Genomic DNA, 22,749 nt, shown 5'->3' with positions numbered 1-22,749 from the left:
CTTCATGAAGTATGATGCAAACAGAAAAAATGATGATGCCTTTTAAAGTTCAAGAATAAACGTAAAGCCCTGCAATTTACTTCAAATAATTAAAAGTACAAGTCTAGAGAGATGTGTGTTTCTGTGAATAAGATCATAGACTTCTACGTGAGCCAAAGTGTGCCTGTTTTCAAAAATCAGTGCAGTCTAGGCCAAATTACGAGTATGATTTATAATTTATAATTTTTAAATTAAAAGCTATATTTATAAAGTACTGCTGGAATATTACATTTAATTCTGGATAACAAAAATGTTATAGTGGATGTTATCCAATAAAGACATCAAGGAAGATAATAAGAAGACTGAATAAATCACCTGTTATAAGGAATGGCTGAAGTAACCAAGGTATTTAAGCTGAAGAAAAATTTAAGGTGTTCTCAAAACCCTGAAGGTGACAGGTGCAGTGATGCATGTCTGTAATCTTGGCTGCTTGGGAGGCTAGCCTCAGAAACTCACCAAGAGCTTGTTTCAAAATAAAATTTTAAAATAAAGTAAGAAGAGCTCTACTGTCACCTGAGTTAGGAAGCCCAGAAGCTCACTCTCAGGGCTGCTTTAAAAAAGAACCCTATACTGCCAGGAAGTTTTCAGCAGAATGACTGAGATTTCTATCTACAGTCATAATTCATATTAGACTAAGGTAAAGTTCTTTCTTAAGAAATAAGCTTGTAGGGCTGGGGCATTAGCTCAGTGGTTCTGGTGCTTGCCTTGAAAGCTCAAGGTCCCAAGTTTGATCCCTGGTACCAAAAAAAAATTTTTTGTTCCTAAAGAAGTGAAGCAATATACACTTGTGTGTACATGCATGCACATACACACCCTCTTTACTTCTAGTCACACTAGGACAATGGTGAAGAAATAAGCTTGTATTTCTCCCTAGGAACTAAAATATACTTCGAACATTCTGCATAACCAAAAGCCATGTGATTTTATGAAGTGAGTCTGTGACTACTCCATGTAGACTTTGGTTTGGTTTGTCCTCCCAAATAATGCAGTTCTGTTAAAAGAAAAATACCCAACTGCAGGCACTAAACTATACTTGACCACGTGTATGCAGGATGTCACTTTCAAATGAACACTGCATGTAAAGCGACTAGCACACCTACACTGCCCTGAATGGAATAGTGTCTTGTGCACCAACCCAGATTGCAGGTGGTGGGGCTAGAGCTGAAAGTCAGTGGGGAGAGAAGAGGCCTTAACTCCAGAGCCCATGTCCATAACTACCACACTGGATTAATATTGGTAAAACCTGGCAGACTGGAGGCCTAGAGCCAGCCTATCTGGTAAACGGCCCTGGAATGAGGTGAAAGAAGATGGAAGACTATATAAAGTTTTTCTGGACCCCAGTATTTCCTCAACTATCTACCTAGGCCTACCAGAGCCTGACATTAAAGGAAGGTTCAGTCCTCAGGAGGGTTTTGTATTGAAAAAAATATCCTTTCGAGACTTAATGCCTTAAGCCTTAACTGGGAGTACCGAGGAGAAAGAAATCAAAGTGCATAAAGAATGAGGGGTTCCAGAAAAGGTGCTCAATGAGCAAATGGAAAATACAAGCAGAATTCTACACTGATTTAGAAACCAAGCACAGATTTAACTCTGCAGTAATCAGGTGAAGGGGACTCAGGAATTGCACACACTGTTTTGCCTCGTAGTGCCTCCATTCTTCTTTCCCCTGTGTTTGTTTACTCTTGTCTCTTCCTATTTCATCTTCCTTGTCCTGTTCCTTTCATTTCCTTTTTCCCAGTTGATTCTGTATTTATTTCTCCTGTCAGCTCCTGCCAGGTAAGGTGTGTGACTTTAGAGTTAAGTAGATAGTGGCCTCTGTCACAAATGGCAAATGGCAGAAACCACTGTCAGCAGTTATTATTAACAATGTGCAAAGCATAAGAAGCCATAAGATACATAACAATGAATAAGACAGAGTGTACACTCCTAGGAGGCTTATGGACTGACAGAACAGATACAACACACACAAAGGAAAACGAGAAGTACTGTGTGATGGTTGACTTAATGTTCAGCTTGGCCAGGCTATGATGTCCAGTTATTTTGTCAAATGCTAGTCTAGATGTCCTGGTGAAGGTATATGCAGAAGTGATTAACACTTAGGATCAGTTGATATCAAGGAAAGCAGATTACCTTCTATAATGTGGATAGAACTCATCCAATTAGTTAAAGACCTTACAAAGATTGCTTTCCAAGGAAGAAGGAATTTTGCCTAAAGATGATGATATAAAACTACTACCTGTGAATTTAGGATTCAAAACTGTAACATCATTGCCTACCTGAATTTCCTACCCTATAGACTTCAGACTTGCTAGCACCAAAAAATCATCAAAGCCAATTTCTTCTGTCTGTCTCTGTCTCTGTCTCTCTCTCGGTATTATTCTACAAGTTTTATGTACATTAGTACATAAAGTAAATAAATAACTGATACATTAGTAAATAAAGACAAAGTCAATTATTATGCATTTTAAGAGGGTCAATGATCAATAGCAACTCTCTTGTTTCTTACAGTTAGACAAGGTGTAGCTTCAATTCCTAAAAATGCCATTCACTTAAACTGATACTCACTTTAAGATAAGTTGGTGGAAAGTCACTGGCTTTTTAAAGTTTGACAAACTCTTCTAAACCTGTGATGGCCAACCTTTTAGAGATTTCAATGATACAAATGGCCCAGTGCAGCATACATGCCATAGGTTTGCCACTACTGTTCTATACTATATACTCAAGAGGGTTTTTTTGTTGTTGTTTCTTTTTTTTATTAGTATATGTTTGCAATACATAATGAATACGTTCACATGGGGAGTTGGCAAACAGACATATTTTTTACTTGCCTTCCCCTCCACTCTCTCCTGTGCTATTATTTTCTCTTGCTTTTCTATCTTTGATTTCTCAAAAATATCTATAGCATACAAAGCAATATTACCATGCATCTCTACAATCTTTCTGTTGCCAGGAAAAATCTCTGCAAACTTAGATGCCACATGGTCTTCCTTTCCTAATCAGAGTATTTTCACTTAGACATAATGTATAGTCTGAAGCTTTTGTATGTTTCTTCATCTGCAAAGGTCTATTTTAATTCTAAGTGTTTTCCATCTTCTAGTTAAGGTTGCCATGGAGTTTTTCCCTCTTCCTCTAAATCATCTGCTAGCGAAGATACTGCCTTAAATCATCACATCTTGCTTAACAACATAGTGTTGGTATAAGTCATCTCTGACTTACAGGAAATGTGTTTAAAATGTTAACTGTAGGCCATGTGCAGTGGTACATGCCTGTAATCCCAGTTCTTGGGAGGCTGAAGCAGGAGGATCACACGTTCAAGGTCAGCCTAGGCAACTTAGTGGGCACAGTATCAAAATAAAAAATAAATTTTAAAAAAAGGCTTGGGATATAGATTATATGAGCCCCTGGGTTCAACAGTCCTGAGAAAAAACAAAAAAGTCAATTGCAAAGTACAAAACAGTAATATCATGCTGCCCCTCTATTTTGGTACATGACACATTAAAAAGCAGCTGTTGATTTTCTCTGATATTTGAGATTGATAGCTTGTCTCTTACCACTCCATCATTATGTTTACACGCATCCATGACACATTTCAAACTGCTGATTTTATAACTATTCTGTATGTAAATAAGATGAGTAAGAAACAAAATCCAAATAGGATAATTTCTACCTTCCTATAAAGTCACACCTGCACAGGTGAATGCTCTGTAAGAGCAGGGAAGCAGTCCTCAGCAAACTCTTAGGTGTGCTCATAAACCAAGAAAGAGAATTTAAAAGTCACTGATAATTAAGTCACTGTAAAGTCTATTTCATATACAAATCAGACAACATTCCAACTAGTATAAATCAAGAGACTTCCAAAGGGGACAAAATATAGAAAAGTTCTGACAAGTTTATGTGACCACTGTGTGGCTTCAAACCCTCTTTTCTCTCATGAAACATAAAGTACTTAAGAAAACATTTATAAGGAAACAAATCCCAGCCATTATTTAAAAAAATTATTAACTAGCATTTGAAACATAAAATTGTACTTTTACCATTCAATTGACATGTGTCCCAGTAAAACATGCAGTTATCAGTCACATACAACATGCAGCATGCAGTAAACAGACAGCAGAGGTTAATAACCTGGCAGCATAGGATCTGAGAATGTGAGAGCAAGTTAAAGACAAGAGCTCCTCTCCATTGTCACTGAGGGCCGAGAAGCAATGCTGAAGCGTAGAACAGTGAGAGTGGGGGAAATACAGTTTGTCCAACACATAAACATATCTCCGCAAGTGGCGGCAGGTATAACTGAAAGACAAGGTAAAAGGAGAGAAACAGAAAGAGAGAAGTTTTCCTTCGAAAAAATATTTATTCTTTATGTCCTCAAAGCTTTCTGTGTATCTTCACTAGATGATGCCTCCCCCCAAAACTCACAACTCTTAAAAGAGAGTATTAAAATAAAAGAAAAACAAATAATCCAAATAAAAAATGAGCAAAAGATCTGAACAGACACCTCACCAAAGAAGATATATAGATGGCCAATAAGCATATGGAAAGGTGTTTGACATCATATATGGTTAGGGAGATGCAAATTAAAACAATAATGAGACACTACTACAGAGTCATTAGAATAGCTGAAAAACCCAGAACATTAGACACCACATGTTGTCAAGAATGGGGAACAACAGGACCTCTCACTCACTGGAGACAATTCAAAGTAGCATGAACACTTTGGAAGATAATTTAGAAGATACAAAATTAAACACATTCTTACTGTATAATCTGGCAATTGTGCCCCTTAGAATTTATCCAAAGGAGTTGAAAACTTATGTCCACATAAAAAACTGGACATGAATGTTTACAGTAGCTTTATTCATAATTGCAAAAACTTGGAAGAAACCAACATGTGCTTTAGTAGGCAAATGGATAAACTGTTTCACATCCAGACAACAAAATATTATTCAGTGCTAAAAAGAAAAGAGCTATCAAGTCATGAAAAGACATAACAGAACCCAAATGCATTTTACTAAGTGGAAGAAGTCAATCAGCCTACATACTGTGATTCCAACTCTACAATATTCTGAAAAAGGCAAAACTATGAGTTAAGGGGTTGGGGATAAACAGGCAAAGCACAGAGGATTGTTAGGGCAATGAAAATATTTTGTATGATATTACAATTGTCATTATACATTTGCCCAAATCTACAGAACACACAATACCAGGAGTGAATCCTAATGTAAACAACTGTAGACTCTGGTTGATAACCATGTGTCAATGCATGTTCATCATTTGTAACAAATATACCCTTCTGGTACAGAATGTTCATCACGTTAGAGAGCAAGTATTTAGGAACTTGCTTCATTTTACTGTGAACCTAAAACTTCCTTTTTGAAACAAGGAGAAGAAATATACCCACAGGGAGAAAAGTATGAAAATATGATGGTGTAATTAGTGAGCCACATGAACTCTGCCAAGGTAGAACAAAACGGCATAGGTATTTTCTCCTCGCAGTACTACAAATGGATTCCTGGCAGCCAGGTGATAATACTATAGCCAAATGAGAGATACTATAGCAAAAGGAGTTATCTGACTGAATTAGGGGTCAGAAAACTTAGGAGACAGACTCAGTTCAGCCATTGGTATCTTTATAACAGTGGGTATTTGATCTCTTTGAGCTTCAATTCCACAAACAACACAGAACTAAAAACCTTAAAGTATTTCAGACTTTTGAAGAGATTCTACAACAATGTGGAACAGTAAAAATTATTACTGCCAGAGCAATTTCACTGGGGTCACATTTCAAGTCACTTAAAACATAACAAGTTGCAAAGAGGAAAATGCAAAATCAGTCTCACAAGGTGAACAACAAAGCAGTAAACACACCAAGTAATGTGTCTAGACTGCCAGCATTTGAGAACCATGTCAGAAAATACCACCAAAAGTATAGCAAGTCACCAAAGGTATGACATGTGTTTTAAACCATGCTGAACTAAAAATAAAACTAATAAAAGAAGATTTAAAATGTGCAAATTTTTACAAATGAATACTCCACTTATTCATTTTACCACTAACCAACCAACCAACTACTGTAATTGGCCAAACACTATCTCCTACCTAGTTCACAGAAAGAGTTATGCTAGTCATTGAAGATAGGGTAAGGCACAAATTATAAGTCCCTACTTTTATAGGGCTTACAACCTCGAGGGAAAGACCAATATTAAAACAATAACAAAACCATACAGAAACTGAAAAAGTCTTACTGAGAAGCTAGTAATGTCCAAGATTAAGGTGGTGTTTAAGAAGTCTTTTAAGGTAGATTTACACTTAAATAGTTATGTCTACTGGTCCTTAGAAAGGACTCCAGAATTCAATCTACTAAAGAGAGCAAAAACTTAAGAAAACATAAAAACTGCAGCACAATTCACAATAGCTAAGAAATGGAACAAGCCTAGTACCCACCAAGAGATGGACAAAGAAAGAATTTCTCACACACACATGTGCCCACCCACTCACCCCCACACACAATTCAGCCATAAGGAAAAACAAAACTCTATCATTTGCAGGAAAATAGATGATGAATCTGAAGACCATCATGATGAATGAAATAAGCCAGACCAGAAAGACAAATATTCCATGTTTTCCCTAATATGTGGAATCTAAAAAAGATGAGGAAAAAATAGAAAGCAGGCTATTATTCATAGGAGGAAGGAAATAAGAGAAATGGAGAAGGGTGTGAGGGTAGGCAATGGGAATAGATACGAGCAAAATATATACATTGAAACCATTCCCCTAAAATGTGAAATGAGGGGGCAGGATAGGGAGGATGAAGGGGGATTGAAAATGATCAAAGGACGATATGTGCATTTAGGAATCTGCCAAAATGAAGTCCACTAATCCATACAACCAAGAAAAAACAACAAACCATAAAAACTATGATGTTTAAAAATGTGATTTACCACTACCTCAAACAAGTGATCACAGTTATTGTTATCAGGAATGGGTGTGTGTGTGTGTGTGTGTGACAAGCATACATGGTGAGAATCCTGGTTATGATCACAGCATAGCCCAAATCTAATCCCAAGAAATAAGATAAACCTAATTGGAAGGTCATTCTACAAAAACTAATTCTGTACTCTTTAACTTTTGAAAGCTATGAAAGACAAAGACTGAGGGACTGTTTCAGATTAAAGAAAATGAAAGAGAACAAATAACTAACATGTGATTCTGTACTGGACACCCTACTATGCGGTGGGGGTGGCTTCCAGAAAGGGAATTAGCAGGGCAAATGACAAAACTTTCATGCTGGTAGACAAGTTTTTAAAATCAATTTTAATTCCCTGATTTTGATAATGTCCTTATTTTTAAGACCTACACTGACGTATGTAGTGGTACACAGTATAGCATCTCATGTTTATAAATTCATTTTCATTTTAAAAAGAGATGAATACAATGATAAAGCCAATGTAAAATTTTAACATCTGTGTAATTTGTCAAAGGTAAAAATTATTTGTACTATTTTTGCAACTTTCTTGTAAGTCCAATTTGAAGATAAAAAGTATTAAAAATAAACTATCAAAACATCAAAAACTAATTTAATCTAAAAAGAAAAAACCCAATATTTTTGATAAATTGAATAATTTCCATTTTTAAATTATAGGATTAAAATCTAGACCCCTAAAATGTCATTTTGACCTCTATACTTGAAGCTTGGGACATCAGAAAAACTACAGCATGGGAAATAAATAAATGTGGTCTAGAGTTATCCCATAAAAAACAGTCACTCTTACTTAAGGGTTGTATTTTCATAAAAAATAAAATCTCCTTGGTGCCTTCTTATATGAAAATGTCCAAGATTATGCAATGTATAGTTCTGAAATTTTACTTGATATGGTTATCCTCCACCAAATTAAAGTATGAAAACATTCTGTCCTAAAAACCATTCAAGTCTGTAAAGAATGCCAAAAGCTACAAGCAAGAGTAAGATTTAAAAAGACCCAAAGTTTTCTAATAATGTATTTTACAGTACTCTGACAATAAAATTGTAATACTATTCCATAACAACTTTTTACTAACTTAATTTATATTCTTAAAGAACGTTCAAAAAAATGAAGCTAACAGAGGCAGATTATACTTTTAAGGGCTACCCAGAATATTCTGTATCCTACCTTTTTCCTTTTTAGTTCTTTCCCTTCCCTTTTCTTTTTCCTTCTCCTTTCTTTCTCTTTCCCTCCCTTCTTTTCCTTTCTTTCATAAAGAAAGTTTGTTAACAGATCCATTAGTAGAGATATAAAATATCAACAAATAAGAAAGATGTGGGGCTTCTAAGAAGAAAATTATAAAAATTTACTGTTGAGCCCCAAAAACCTGGACCAAATGAAGATATGCCAGTAAGTTTCTGGATGCGAGCACAATTTATAGCAATAAAATATGCCATTGTCCTGCACAGATTCTAAATTAGGTCTTGTTTTTCAGTTTGTTTGTTGGTTGGTTGTTTAGCTGGTTGGTACTGGGGATCAAACTCAGGACCTTGCACTTGCAAGGCAGGTGCAGTGCCACTGAGCTAAATACCTGCCCCTAGGTCTTGTTTTAAAATCCATTCTGAATTGATTTTTGCATATAGCATGAGATAACGGCCATATTTCCCTCTTCTGCATGTGGATTTCCACTTTTCCCAACATCATTTATTGAAGAGGTTTCCTTTTCTCATCAAATATTCCCGGTACCTTTGAAGAAAAATGAACTGACCATACCTGCGTGGGTCCACTTCTGGTCTCTCTATGTTTCATTGTTTGATGTGGTTTTTTTTCTTTTTTTCCCCAGTATCATGCTGTTTTAATTACTACAGCTCTGTGGTATAGTTTGAAATCAGTTAATATCTTCTGTTTTATTCTCTTTTGCTCATGACTAACTTGGCAATTTGAGGCATTTTGTGTTCATGATTAACTTGGCTATTTGAGGCATTTTGTTTTGTCTAAATTTTGATAAGAATTAAGCTGATTCTGTAACCCACTTTGGGTAATATTGGCTTTTTAGCATTATTAAGTCTTCTAGATCATGAACACAGATATCTTTCCATTTTTATTTGGATCTTCTCCAATTTCTTTCATCATCCTTTTATAGTTTTCAGTGCACAGGTCTTTTATCTTCTTGATTAAATTTATTCTTAAGTATTTTCTGTACGACTATAATTGGGATTATTTTCTTTATTTCTTTTTTGGACAGTTCACTGTTAAAGTGAATAAAAATGTAAGCGACTTTTGAGCAATGATTTTATATCCTACAACTGTACTACATTTGTTTCTAACAGTTTTCTGATCGTGTCTGCAGGGTTTTCTATATTAGAAGACCATGTTGTCATAAGTAGTAACAATTTTACTTTTTCCTTTCTTATGCTGCTGCCTATAAGGGCTTTTAAGGAAACAGACTGAAAATGAAGGAATGGAAATAGATATTCCATACAAATGTAAACCAAAGGAAGGCAGAGACAGGTATACTTCTAAGAGAAGAAAAAAAAAGATTTTAGTTGTAAAAAGAGAAAAACAGGGACTTTACATAGTGCTAAGAAGTCAATTCATGAAAAAGCATAACAATGGTAAATATATGTGCACTCTATATCAGAGGGCCTAAATATATAAAACTAAAGAATCTGAAATGAGAGATAGAGTGTAATACAGTAATAATAGGGGATCACAATATCCCATTTTCAACAATGGGCAGATCATTCAGATATAAATCAACAAGGAAACACTGGACTTGAACAAGATTTTAGAAAACCGAGCCCAATAGACATACTACAAAACAGCCCATCCGAAAGCAACAGAATATACACTCTTCTCAAGGACACACAGAACATTCTCCAGTACAAATTACATGTTAGGGCTCAAAATAAACCTTCACAAATGTAAGAAAACTTCAAATTATATAAAGTATCTTTTCTGACCATAACCATATGAATGTAGAAATCATTAACAGGGAGAATTTCAGAAAATTCACCAGTACATGGAAATTAAACAATATGTTCCCGAACAACCAATGGGTCAATGAAAATATTAAAAAGTAAATTTAAAAAATGTTGAAAAAAATGAAAATGGAAACATAACATATGAAAACATATAGCATATAGCAAAAGCAGTTCTAAGAGGAAAGTTTAAGGGCTGGGAATGTAGCTCAATGGTCCAGCTCTTCCCTGGCATATATAAGACCTTGGGTTCCATTCCATCCTTAGCACTGGAAGAAGGGAGGGGAGTGGAATGGGCGGAGAGATGGGGAGAGGTGAGGAGAGGAGAGGAGGGGAAAGGTTAGGCCTACATCAAAAGAAAAAACATTGCATGTAAGCAATGTAACATTACATGCATATCAAAGAACTAGAAAAAAGCAGAAGAAAATATCTCTGAAAGATGACAACAGAAGTAAACGAAATGGAGACTAGAAAAATAATATAAACGTTCAACAATCCTTCATCTAGACTAAGAAAAAGATAAGATTAAATAAATAAAACCAGAAATGAAAGCAGAGACATTCCAAGTGATACCACAAAAATAAAAGTCTTCTATAAACACTTATACAACAACAAATCAGATAATATAGAATAAATAAATTCCTTGATACAACCATCAAGACTGAATCATAAAGAAATACAAAATCAGAACAGACTGATAACAAGTAAGGATATTAAATCAGTAATAAAATGTCTCCCATCAAAGAAAAGCCCAGGACATGATGGCTTCATGGCTGAATTCTACAAAATATTTAAAGAAGAATACCAATCTTCCTCAAACTTCTAAAAAAAAAATTCTTAAGAGAATATTTTCAAACTCTTTTTACAAGGCCAGTATTACCCTCATACTATAAAAGGTCATTATAAGAAAATTACTGCCCAACATCCTCAATGAACACAGATGCAAACACCCTCAACAAAATACTAGCAAATGAAATTCAACAACATACCATCAGAATCATCTATTGTGATAAAGTGGAATTTATCCATGAGATACAAAGATGGTATCATTCAGGCAAGTCAATATGATACACTGACCAAATGAAGGACCACAAGTACATGATGATCTCACATCAGAGGCTGAAAAAGCATTTGGCAAAATGCAACATCTTTTCATGATAAAAACTCCAACCAAATTAGGTACACCAGGATTGTACCTCAACCCAGTAAAGGCCACATATGAGAAGCCCATAGCGAATACTACACTCAACAATGAAAAACTGAAATCTTCCCTCTCTCCCTCCTCCTCCCCCTATATGTGGGTTAGAATGGACCAGATCAACTAGGAAAGGGATGGAGGTGGGGAGGAGCTGGAAGGAGGGGGAGGGGAAAAAGGGAAAAGGGGAGGTCACTGGTAATCAACAGCCATTTCTGTTAATAATATGAGAAATACCATTCATTAAAACAATCTGAATGTGGGCCAGAGATTTAGCTCAATGGCACTACACCTGGCTTGCAAGTGCAAGTTCCTCAGTTGGATCCCTGGTACTGCAAAAAAAACCCCAAAAACCAAAAAAACAAAAAAACCCCATCTGAATATAAGATATCCTGAGATATACCTAATCCCACTGATTTGCTCATTTATATGAATTAAATATACATTCAGTTTCTAGAAGAGATTTTTGCAAATCAAGAAAATTTATAAAATAGCACACACTCAAGCTTTTGTATTATTTTATACTGTTTAAAACTTCCATATCAAAGAAAATAAGCAAAGGGAAATCTGGAAAGAATGGCAGGAAATATACACAGTGGTGGAAGCACACCCTTGAATCATTTAACTCCTTGGCAGTAGAGACCATTTTTCCTGGAGCTGAATTGATGGCCAGCAATGAACATCCTGGGAATCTCTAATATGAAGGATTAGCAGACTGGCTCAAGCACTGGAAAATATATTGAAAGAAACAATCTAGCACTAACTCAGAAAGGATGAAATGACCTAATACCTACTACAGATCTAGAAAGTAGTAAGAGACCATCATAATAAAAATGGACTTCTTTAACAGAATAAATATATTTTCTATGAGCTGTCTTATCATTTAGTTGCTGGATAAATTCAGGATAAGAAATTTCTAAACTTGTAGCATAAAATTTTTAAGCAACTAAAATTTATACTATCACTGACACATGAAATTTAATCAAATTCTCTATTAATTAAAAAATCTCCAGTAAGCCCTTTTATTCTATATTTGCCACTTATTTTGAGAAGATACATCAATAAAGAGCTAAAATTAAACATTTTTATCAACTTTATAAATAGCCAAACATTTTAAATAGTAATTCCATAATGTCTTCATCAAATTATTTGCTTCCTGATTTTAAAATGTTAGATTCAGAAATAAGTTTGGTAGTAACTATAGTATTAATCATATTAACTCTTAAACTTTATTTCCAAGAACGTGTTTGAGAACAACCTGTCTTTGAAGACTTGATCACAGTTTAGTTTACAGAATCTTATCCTCTTTATAAAATACAAAATATTTAATGGCACTAATTTTCATATACTACTAAAGCAAAGAGTAGGTAATTGAAAATAATCTTCTTCAAAAGTTTTATAAATAGTAAGGATCTAAAAATATGACCTAAAAATATTAAAGTAAGCCCATGGTACTCGTTAAGTACACTACTGTCCTTAGTTTTTAAAGATGTTACAATCTATATTTACAGGTGTAGACAAAAAGATCAATTTATTATCAGCATTCTTTTCTACATGATGTTAAAAAATGTCTTTTGACTTTGGACAAATCAACTATTTAAAAAGAATGTTGTCATGGCTGTCCCATTACAAACATTTGCTCTGCACATGCCCAATGTGGCCATGCAGCAATGTGAAGCTGGCTTGATTCCCAGCAATACAGTTTGCTATATGACCTGAAACTGTACTTCAATGTGTTAATAGCATGTTGCTATCTGTTCTACTTATGGTCCAATAAGCAAAGCCTAAAAATTCACAAACACAGATATTCACTCCCAATTCCCTTTTAACACTTCCTTTTCACAAAAATAGAATAAGAACAGTGAGGAAAACTTAAGGAAACAACAAAATTTTCTTTAAAAAATTTACAGATTAGCTTACAATTTATAGGTTAAAATAGGCATTTCAATGCTGATTGATCTTCCTTATATCAGGCGCACTGGTAGACTGACAGAGCACACATTAAAATGATGACTCTCAGAACTAGGTCTATTGGGAGTGGAGTTGACTGAGGAGAAAACAGACCTACATCACAAGCTGATTACAGAAACAGCTACTGGAGACATACAACTAGCCTGAAATTTTTAAATTTACCTTTTCATATCATCTGGAGAAACCAAGATATTTGTTTTTAAAATCTAGTCTTTGGGGGATATTAACGATGACTACAGACTCAATTCAGAAATATTTTCCAGTCCACACACATCTGTCTACACTGAATTATCTGGGGTATAAACATTACAAATGTAATGGAAAGACTGGATTCACAAAGAAATAGGTATAAAATAGCACATTCAGCATATTTTATGATCATCAAAAAAAAAAGCTTGCTCACCTTTAAAGCCATTACATTTTACAAACTACCTTTGGACAAAAGAATTTATAGATGTTTTAAAATTCTTCTAAAAAAACCTGAGTTCTAAGTTTTAATTCTTTGCTATACATACCACAAGTATTAGATCACTGAAGTTAGATAATCTGGAGCAATGAAATAAAGCCAATTCTGCTAAGACTCATTAAATATTTATGTCACATCCTTTCGGTAGCAGAGCTGGAAAAATACAGACAAGATAAAATGCTATATAATTAGAAGAGCTGAAAATTATTGGGGTCATTAAAAATAACAAGTATTGCTAGAGAGAGAAAAATTATGCTAATAACTCAACCATAGAGGACCATCTCAGAGTCATTTTTCAGTTGTGGTTATGGATATATTCTGAAATATCCACACACCCTCACACTTTTTTTTTTTTTTTTTTTTGAGGTACCAGGGCTTGAGTTCAGGATTTTGTGCTTGCAACGCAGGCGCGGTGCCACTGAGCTAAATCCCTGGCCCCACCCTCACACTTTTATCCAGGGTATGGTGACACATGTTACACCTTCATCTGTGAGCTGGCGAGCAAAGATTTCTGGTGCTGTCTGTCACAGGACGGCGGTCATCATGAAATGGAAGCTCACTGGTGTGACTGGGTGATTTAAAAACTTTGTCTTGGTTTCATCAGCTCAATGTTTTAACCACGCTAACAACAATATAAGCCTGACTGTTGCAGCAACTAAGGGACACTACATGGTTCCCTCTCCTAGGAAAACAGGCCGTATGCTCTCTTGCTTCTGGATCTCTGCATGTGCTTCCAACTATCCGAAGAGACTCCCTTAATCTTCTGGTGTTTTTGGCAAACTCCTACTCCTCCATTCTTTAAGGGGACCCTTTTCAGAAGTTTTCCCCAAATGTTGCAGGCACATTTTGGTGCTTTCCTTTCCAGGTTCCCAATTTTATAAAATGCATTTGTAACTCTTTATTTATAGCTTTCTTCTCAATTATAAGCTCTTTCAGGACAGAAGCTGAGCTTTTATTTTTATTTCCCTAGTACCTAGCACAGTGCATGATATTTACTGATTTATGGGAGAACTTATAAAATTAACATTCCAGATTCAATAATCTACAAATTATATATATGGGAGTTTCTCTGCATCACAATTACCTTTATATTATTCTGACAATAATGGTTTAGGTTGGGCTGGGATTCAGAGTAATAATCATAACATAAAATTACTTCCTTCCTTAGGAGTGAGCAGAGGTCTATAAATCATTGGCAATAGGAACTTACGTGACAATTTTTTTCTGAGACCTTAACTGCTAATTTTTAAAAATCTTACAACAGTCCCACAATCTCCACTTTGCAGAAGGGCAAATCATGTACTTGTTTTAATCATCCTGAGCCCCCTATCAAATAAAAGCTTTTCATTTTGTTTTCCAAGCAGAATGGAGAAATGGAATAACATAATTAATCTCATGGTTGGTCACTGGAAATTGTTTTGAATATGTTAGCAGTTATCACTTATTTCATTCTGTGAATTATAGCAGAATGTTTTAGATAAAAATTGGGAATAACCCAGCCCAGAGGTAGGGGCTTCCGGGCCATCATTCCACTGCTCCCAGCCCAGAGGTAGGGGCTGCCAGGCCACCGTTCCACCGCTCCCAGCCCAGAGGAAGGGGCTTCCAGGCCGCCGTCCCACTGCTCCCAGCCCAGATCTGGGTAAGCAGCCCAGGCACCAACAGCACCCCGCAACCCCCTGGTCGAAATGAGAAGACATGTAAGTAAGTCTCAAAACCAGACTTCCAGATCACCTACAGCAACTCCAAAGGGAAACGAGATGGAACACTCTGATACTCAATCAGCTGGACTCCCTGAACTGGCAACAAAAGAGGATCTGGAAAAAATTAAATCAGAAATAATTTCTCTGATAACAGCACAGATTGTGCTCATAGTACAAGACATGATTAATAAATCTAGAGAGGACACAGATAAAAAAAATAGAGGAGCTGAGGAACATGATGGAATCCCAACATAGGAAACAAATGGAATCCATAAAACAGATACAAACAGATTTCCAGGAGATTAAAAACTCCACTGAAAGTCTACACAGCAGAACGAGCCAATGTGAGGACAGATTTTCAGATATCGAAGATAAGATTGCAATTAGTGACCAGGAAAAGAAAAATTGCTTCAAAATTGTAAGGGACCACAAGAAAGCAATCCAGCAGCTGCTGGACGATGTAAAGAAGAATAACATAAGGCTGATTGGAGTCTACGAAGAAACAGGAGAAAGTGCAGGTGACATAAAAAAACTGTTCAGAGAAGTGATGGCAGAAAACTTCCCAAGCAGGGGAAAAGAACTTGAAATACAGGTAAGTGAGGCATATAGGACTCCAAATAGCCTTGATCAAAAAAAATCTACATATAGACATATAATTGTTAAGATTCCAGAAACCCAACAGAAGAACAAAGTTCTACAAACAGTTAGTGAAAAGAAACAAATCACATACAAAGGAAAGCCCATCAGAATCACAGCAGACTTCTCAATGCAAACCCTCAAGGCAAGAAGAGCTTGGAGTGATATATTCCAAGCCCTAAAAGAAAACAGCCTCCAACCCAGATTGATGTACCCTGCAAAACTATCTTTCAAAATTGTTGGAGAAATAAGATACTTTCATGATAAAGAGCACCTTAGGAACTTCATGAATACCAAACCAGCACTCCAAAAAATTTTAGACAATATCCTAGGAACAGACAATGAGGATCACAACCCCAGGAAGCCCAGCAGAATGAATCCATCGGGCGTAATAAAAAAGTAAATGTAATGGGGCAGAATCCAACAGAAAGAAAAAGTCATGAACTTCATTTCCCTAATGAGTGTATAATTCAATCTTATTATTGTACTGATTAGTATTTTTCTGATTCTAGTGTTATACGCCTTTCCTTGTGCTGTACTTGCTATTTATCATCTTCTTGTGTCTACTTTTTATTTGGGTTGTCTATTAACGAGCTGTAAGAGTTCTTTATATATTCTGGTCATAGGTTATATGCAATGTAAATATGGTCTCTTTAAGGACAACTTTTCATTTTCTTAATGATGTCATTTAAAGTTTTAAATTTTGATGGAATCTCATTTATCAATTTTTTTCTTTTATACATCATGTTTTTTATGTCCTAGGAAATTCTTGCCTACCCTAAATTCATAAACATTTTCCTAAATTCATAAACATTTTCCCTTATAATTTCTTCCTAAAGTTGTCTAGCTTTAGTCTTTCATATTTAGGTCATAGATCCTTTCAAGTTATTTTTATGTATGGAAATAAAGAGTTGAGGTTAATATTTTGTATATGGATACCAGGTGTTCTAGTGTCATTTGCTGAAAACACTATCTTTTCCTCTGCTCTTGAATTGAGTTTATGTTCTATAAAATGTTAATGTTAAATAATCTTTCAAAACTCAGTGAACCATATATGTGTGGTTCTATTTCTAGATTGTTTTATTCCAACGATCTATATGTCTTTCCTTACACCAACACTGCTTGATTACTATAGCTTTAGAGGAAGTATTAAAATTAGGTACTAAATGTCTTCCAACACTGTTTTCTTTTTCTTTTTACTTTTCTAGGTCCTTTGTACTCCTACATAACTTTTAAATTTCAATATCCAATTCTTCATTTATAGCAAGTATACACAGACTTGAATTTTTATATATACCTTGTGTTTTCTAATCCTGCTAAATTCAAATACAAGTTCTCGAGGCTCCTAGAAATTTCTTACTATTTTCTCTGTAGATGATCATTTCATCTACATATAAAGATTTTACTTCTACCTTGCCAATCCTACCCTAATTGTGTCATTTTATTGCCAGACTATTTTGGTTTGGGCCTATGTTTCAGTTTAATGAACAGATGAAGAGTAGGCATATCTGCCCTTGTTCCCACCTCTGGGAGAAAGCATTGTATCTTCTCCATTCATATAAGGCATTTTTCCTGGAAGTATGGAGTACATGTCTTTAATCTGTTAAGGTTCTGTTCTACTTCTAGTCTCCTGATAGCTTTTACCATAAACAGCTGTAAAATTTACTTCAATACTTTTTTTCAGCTACTGACAGGATCATGTGGTTTTTTCTTTCTGCTTTAAATGTTTGATATAATTTATCAGTTAAAATGTATATGAGCCTGCTGTTGTCATATAGGTAGGTTTTCCAGCTAGGAATATACTTTCTTTAATAGGTGCTATTCAAATTTTATATTTCCTCCAGAGTCAGTTTCATTAATCTGTCTTCCAAGGTACTTTTTAGAAGTTGTCCAATTTATTTCAAAAAAGATTTTTGTAATATGCTTTTTATATCCTTTTAAATTCTGTAAAATCTGTGGTAATGTCTTCTAGATCTTGATATTGTAATTTTAAAAATGTATAATTGATACTGTGTAATAGGAAGAAAAGGTCTAAAGGAGTAGGGGAAGTTGGAGGGGTAGGGGAAAGGAAAGAAAGGAAAAGAAAAAAATGTGAGAAAAGGAAAAAAATGGAAACAAAGTCTCTGCAAATAGGGAAGGGTGGGCAGGGAAAGGGGAAAAAAATAAGAACCAAGATACTCATGTAATGGTAAAAGATGCCAATGATGATTGGAACTGTATTTCATACCTAAAATGTACCAATAAACTTAATGGAAAAAAATTGGCAATAATTCTACCAACTTCCAGAACTGAGGTGCCTAATGAAAGGCTATATATACTTTTAAAGGCAAATAACTGTTGGATATAGGAAATAAGATGGTGCAAGAGAATTTTGAAGGGGCTTGGGGTTGTGGATCTATTATGAACAGAAATATAAGCCAAAGTGCTTTTCAGGTGACCATTCATAGAAAGAAAAAACCAGGTATAAGGTCTATCATATCACTTTGGTATACACAGTTATGAGTTCTTTGCCTGTCCCTTCTCATGTCTATTTTCTATGTAATCTACATGAAAAATAACCAATAGTTACTCACCAACCAGTTTATAATCTAATCAAAGATTCAAAATATAAGCACACTAAAAATAAAAAAGTATAAAATATATAACAATTCTGTATTACTATTTGACAAAATAATAATAAATCTATGCCAATTAGAGCTATAAAAATAGCAAGAGAAGAAAGTACTATAAAGAATTAGGTATCAAGAAAAAATATTAAATGGGTATTATAGATTGAATTGTTTTAAAGATACTGTTAAGAGATAAGCCAAAAACTGGTAGAAATTCCAGAAATATCCACATCCTGTCAGGGACTTATTCCACAATCTATGAAGAACTCTCAAAACTCAAAAACAAAAACTCCAAACAATCCAATACAAAAGGACGAAAAGTCTGAATAGATATTACACACAAAAAAATACAGGTGATAAAGGAACATATGAAAAAAACCATCAACATTATTAGTCATTAGAGAAATGCAAATTAAAACTACAAGATAGGACTACATGTCTATTAAAAGGTTTTTACAAAAAGACAATACTAGTTTCCAGTTGATGGTATGGAATAAATGGAACTTTCAAACACTGGCAGCAGGAATGCAAAATAATACAGTCTCTTTAGAATTTGGCAGATTTTGTTTTGTTGCACTGGAAACTGTCCCCAGGGCCTTCACACTGAGTTCCATTCTCAGCCCTTTTAAATGTTTTTTATTTTGAGGCAGGGTCTCGATAAATCACTAACTTTCCCAGGCAGGACTCAAACTTGTAATCCTCCTAGCTCAGGTTCCCAGAGTGTTGGGATTACAGACATGTACCACCACACCTGGCTGGCAGTTTCTTATAAAGTTAAAGATAGCACTTACCATATGACTGAGAAACACCACTCTTACGAGAAATGAAAACTTAGGTTCCCACGAAATTCTCAATATCAATATTTATGGCAGCTTTGTGCATAATTGCCTCCATTTGAAAACAACCCAAATATCCTTCAATTGGTGAGTGAATAAACTGAAGTATCCATATAATGAAATACTGCTCAGTAATAAAAAGAATGACACACACAAGAACATAGATAAATGTCCAGAATCCAAAGAATATATGCTGTATAACTTATGATGGCCTGGAAAGTGGAAAACTACAGTCAAGAAAGGGCCTTGAGTGTGGAAAGGTTTAACTACATAGTAGCAAAAAAAATGATGGCCTGTGATGAAGCATTAGCATATGCTAGTCAAATATATCACATGTAGTCTAGGGAGGAAGAAAATCACGTTACAGATTTTAAGCTTCATTCTATATAAGGACAAGCACAGCAAAACCTTTAATGTCAAACCCATTATGATCTATGTATACTTTTCACATTTCTTATGTCATAACAACATGAAACTTTTCTGTTTTCAAAACAAAACTATGTACTACCAACTCTGTAGAAACAAAACCAAAGTGTTTACTGCAATGGCAGAAATTTGTCAATATCCTACCAAAATGATCTATAATGAAACCAAATCAGGTCTAAGAAAAGCTTACCACACCCTAAATGGCACTGTGATGGCTCACTCTACATCAATCTGTGTATTGGCCCCAAACGAAAGGCTTATTAGAGAAGAATTATTTCTTAGAGACTTAATGGAAGTCAGAGGAAATAGTCAATGAAGCACTAAATATTTAATTCAAAACACTCAGTATATTTGGTTTGGTACCCTGAGACATATGCTTTATTATTAATAAAACAGATTTTCTCCATAGGAATCCATGGTCTACCTGCTAAGAGATAAAATTCTGTAAAGCAGAAAGCAAAATAGAATAAATAATAGAACCAAGTAGAAAAACTCAGTAACCTATATGGAGAAAGGTAAAAATTCCTACATCACAAATATATTTTTAAATGCACAGTTTAAATAGTTAAATGAACTCATTTTAAAAAACACATAACTCCATGAATGATACAAAATGATGCTATTTTTCTAATGTACACTATCCAGAAAGAAGTTCAAAGAACCCTAAGATCAACTTCAGTAGTCTATCATTTAAGGAAGTGTGTTCTAATTTTTATCTTGGTTATTTATTCACATATAAATATATGTATGTTCTCATGTATTTAAAGCAATAGAACTCTTTCTTAGAATGTAATCTGATGTGAAAGAGCAATGTATAAAGCAGAAAAAAGCAGAGCAGAGCTGCTCTGGGAAGAGTTGGGGGGGGGGAGGTATCACTGAGCCCTGGTTGCTCATACTGCCACTAGCAAAGAAAATGAAAGACCTGCAGAAGAACAAACCACAAAACAAAGCCTAAAAACCACTGCTTCTGAGTAAAGATATCACAGAATCTCAGATTAGGGGCGACATTACCAAGTTTCCATCTATATCTCATATGGTATCTCCAAAGACTTGCAGCTACTGTTAACTAGCTTAAGTTCTCTTAGCTCTTTCCCAGGGTAAGTCAAATTCAGGTAATAATAGTTATACTTTCCTACACTATTCTCTATGAAAGAAACTGAAACATAAGAACTAGCTACCACATCCCCCTTTAGTTACTGCCATCAGCATGTTCACTTGGCAAAATACTATAAAGTGGAGAGGATCAATTTGTACATGGTTTCTCAGAATTAGTGGCAGTCTAGATACAACCCTAATGAAACCATTAAAATGGTTCAGACTGCCAGACATGATGGCATACAATGGGTAACCCAGCACTTGGGAGGCTGAGACAAGAGGATCACCAGTTTGAGGCCAATGTGGGCTATATAGCATGTTCAAGGCCAGCCTGGACTACATAGTGAGACCCTGTCTTAAAAACACAAAATAAAGTAAAATGCTTCATATTGTACTAGCATATCAAGAGCTGAAAAATTAGTAAAAGAATCTTAGTCAAACTCTAAATACAAATTGTAAGCATTGAATAGCCTTGAAGAGAATCACATCACCATGACTCCTAACACTGATAATGTCTGTATCTGATTTTATACCTACTGGCAGGAAAAGATATAAAAGCTGAAGACAAGAAAATTTCAGAAGCAAACATTGATTGATATAAAACAAGTTATTCCTCTACAATAATGATCAGTTCTGTATACATTCTAAAGTTATTCTTCCTTGCTAGCTTATTGACGGTTCTTAGTTACAGATGTGAGTTTCTTATTCCTCTACCTTTATACACTGAAATATTCTTCATGTTCACTTCAGCCAGGTATGGTGGCACAAACCTGTATTTCCAGCTATTTGGGAGGCTGAGGCAGGACAATCATGAGTTTGAGTCCAGACTTGCCAGTTTAGTGACTTAGGAAGACCCTGTCTCAAAATAAAAAATAAAAAGGGCTGGGAATGTAGCTCAGTGTGAAGGTCCTGGGTTCAATCTCAAGTGCTATCAAAAATAAATATCTCATTTAAGTAACCCATACCTCATGAAGCCTGCTGTTTTGTCCTAAGTTAGAATAATTTACTCACCCACCCTTCCACATTCCTGCAGCACTGTGTACTGCTTATCACTTTTGCTCCTATATCAGCAGGTCATACAGATTCTCTTGGACTGAAAATGAATTTTTTATTCTTAAACTGTACTTTGACATTTTCTTTTAGTGGACAAGGAACCTAGACATAGAAATAATTAAAGATCCATAAAATGGTACCAGACTGTGGAGGAGTCTAGCAGAGAGTACAATCTAAGAATGTACCTCACACAGAACAGTTGGATGAAAAAAGCATCCTCTATAGCTTTGTGAAGTAGCTTATCTCACTCAAAATGTCATACAAGGAGTAACATTTTGATTCATTCAAAAAATAATTATGATGATTTACTCTGTGAAAGCACTGTGCCATATACACAAGCATAGAAAAATCAAGACTGGAGGCTCATTTAGGGGTAGAAATGTTGTGTTCAAGTTATACCGCTTATTTAAGGATTTCTCTTCAATCTGACTCTAAGGACTTTTACTTTGCTCAGAAGACATTAAGCCACCACCATACAATATAGTAGTTATATTATTGCAACTCCTTCTAGTATCTTAGTTTCCAATGATGAGATAAATGCAGAAGCTGTTGATTGTTCCACAATGAGCCATTTCTTCCTTTATTGTATACTAACCAAATGTTTTAGAACCTGGGCACATGGCTGCAATGAATAAAACTTCATTTCTCAGCTTCCCCTGTTTTCTGAGTTTGGTCACATGTCTAAAGTTCTTACTTACTAGATCTAAGTATCTCCTATCAGTTCCTAAGAACTTTCCTTAAAATTCACACAATGTTTCACCTCATTTTTTATTCTGTCTCTCT

General features: G+C 35.1%; 1 protein-coding gene across 10 annotated transcripts in view; it reads right to left on the bottom strand.

Moving 5' to 3' along the window:
* Positions 1-22,749, bottom strand: part of Dym (dymeclin) — a 424,183-nt gene that overhangs the window by 193,627 nt on the left and 207,807 nt on the right. For 7 of the 10 annotated variants that reach the window (XM_021236605.2, XM_087189093.1, XM_021236606.2 and 4 more), the window contains exon 14: positions 4,165-4,329. The exons of the other annotated variants lie outside the window; for them this stretch is intronic. In XM_021236605.2, the coding sequence (XP_021092264.1) occupies positions 4,165-4,329 (165 nt within the window). The remainder of the gene's footprint in view (positions 1-4,164; positions 4,330-22,749) is intronic. 10 annotated transcript variants of the gene reach the window in all.

This window comes from Heterocephalus glaber, unplaced genomic scaffold (assembly GCF_053883595.1).
Source record: "Heterocephalus glaber isolate CG9 unplaced genomic scaffold, H.glaber_assembly_v1.0 deba00000331, whole genome shotgun sequence".
NCBI classification, from domain to species: domain Eukaryota; kingdom Metazoa; phylum Chordata; class Mammalia; order Rodentia; family Bathyergidae; genus Heterocephalus; species Heterocephalus glaber.
The sequence above is the reverse complement of the archived record's forward strand: the minus strand, read 5'-3'. Positions and strand labels throughout refer to the sequence as shown.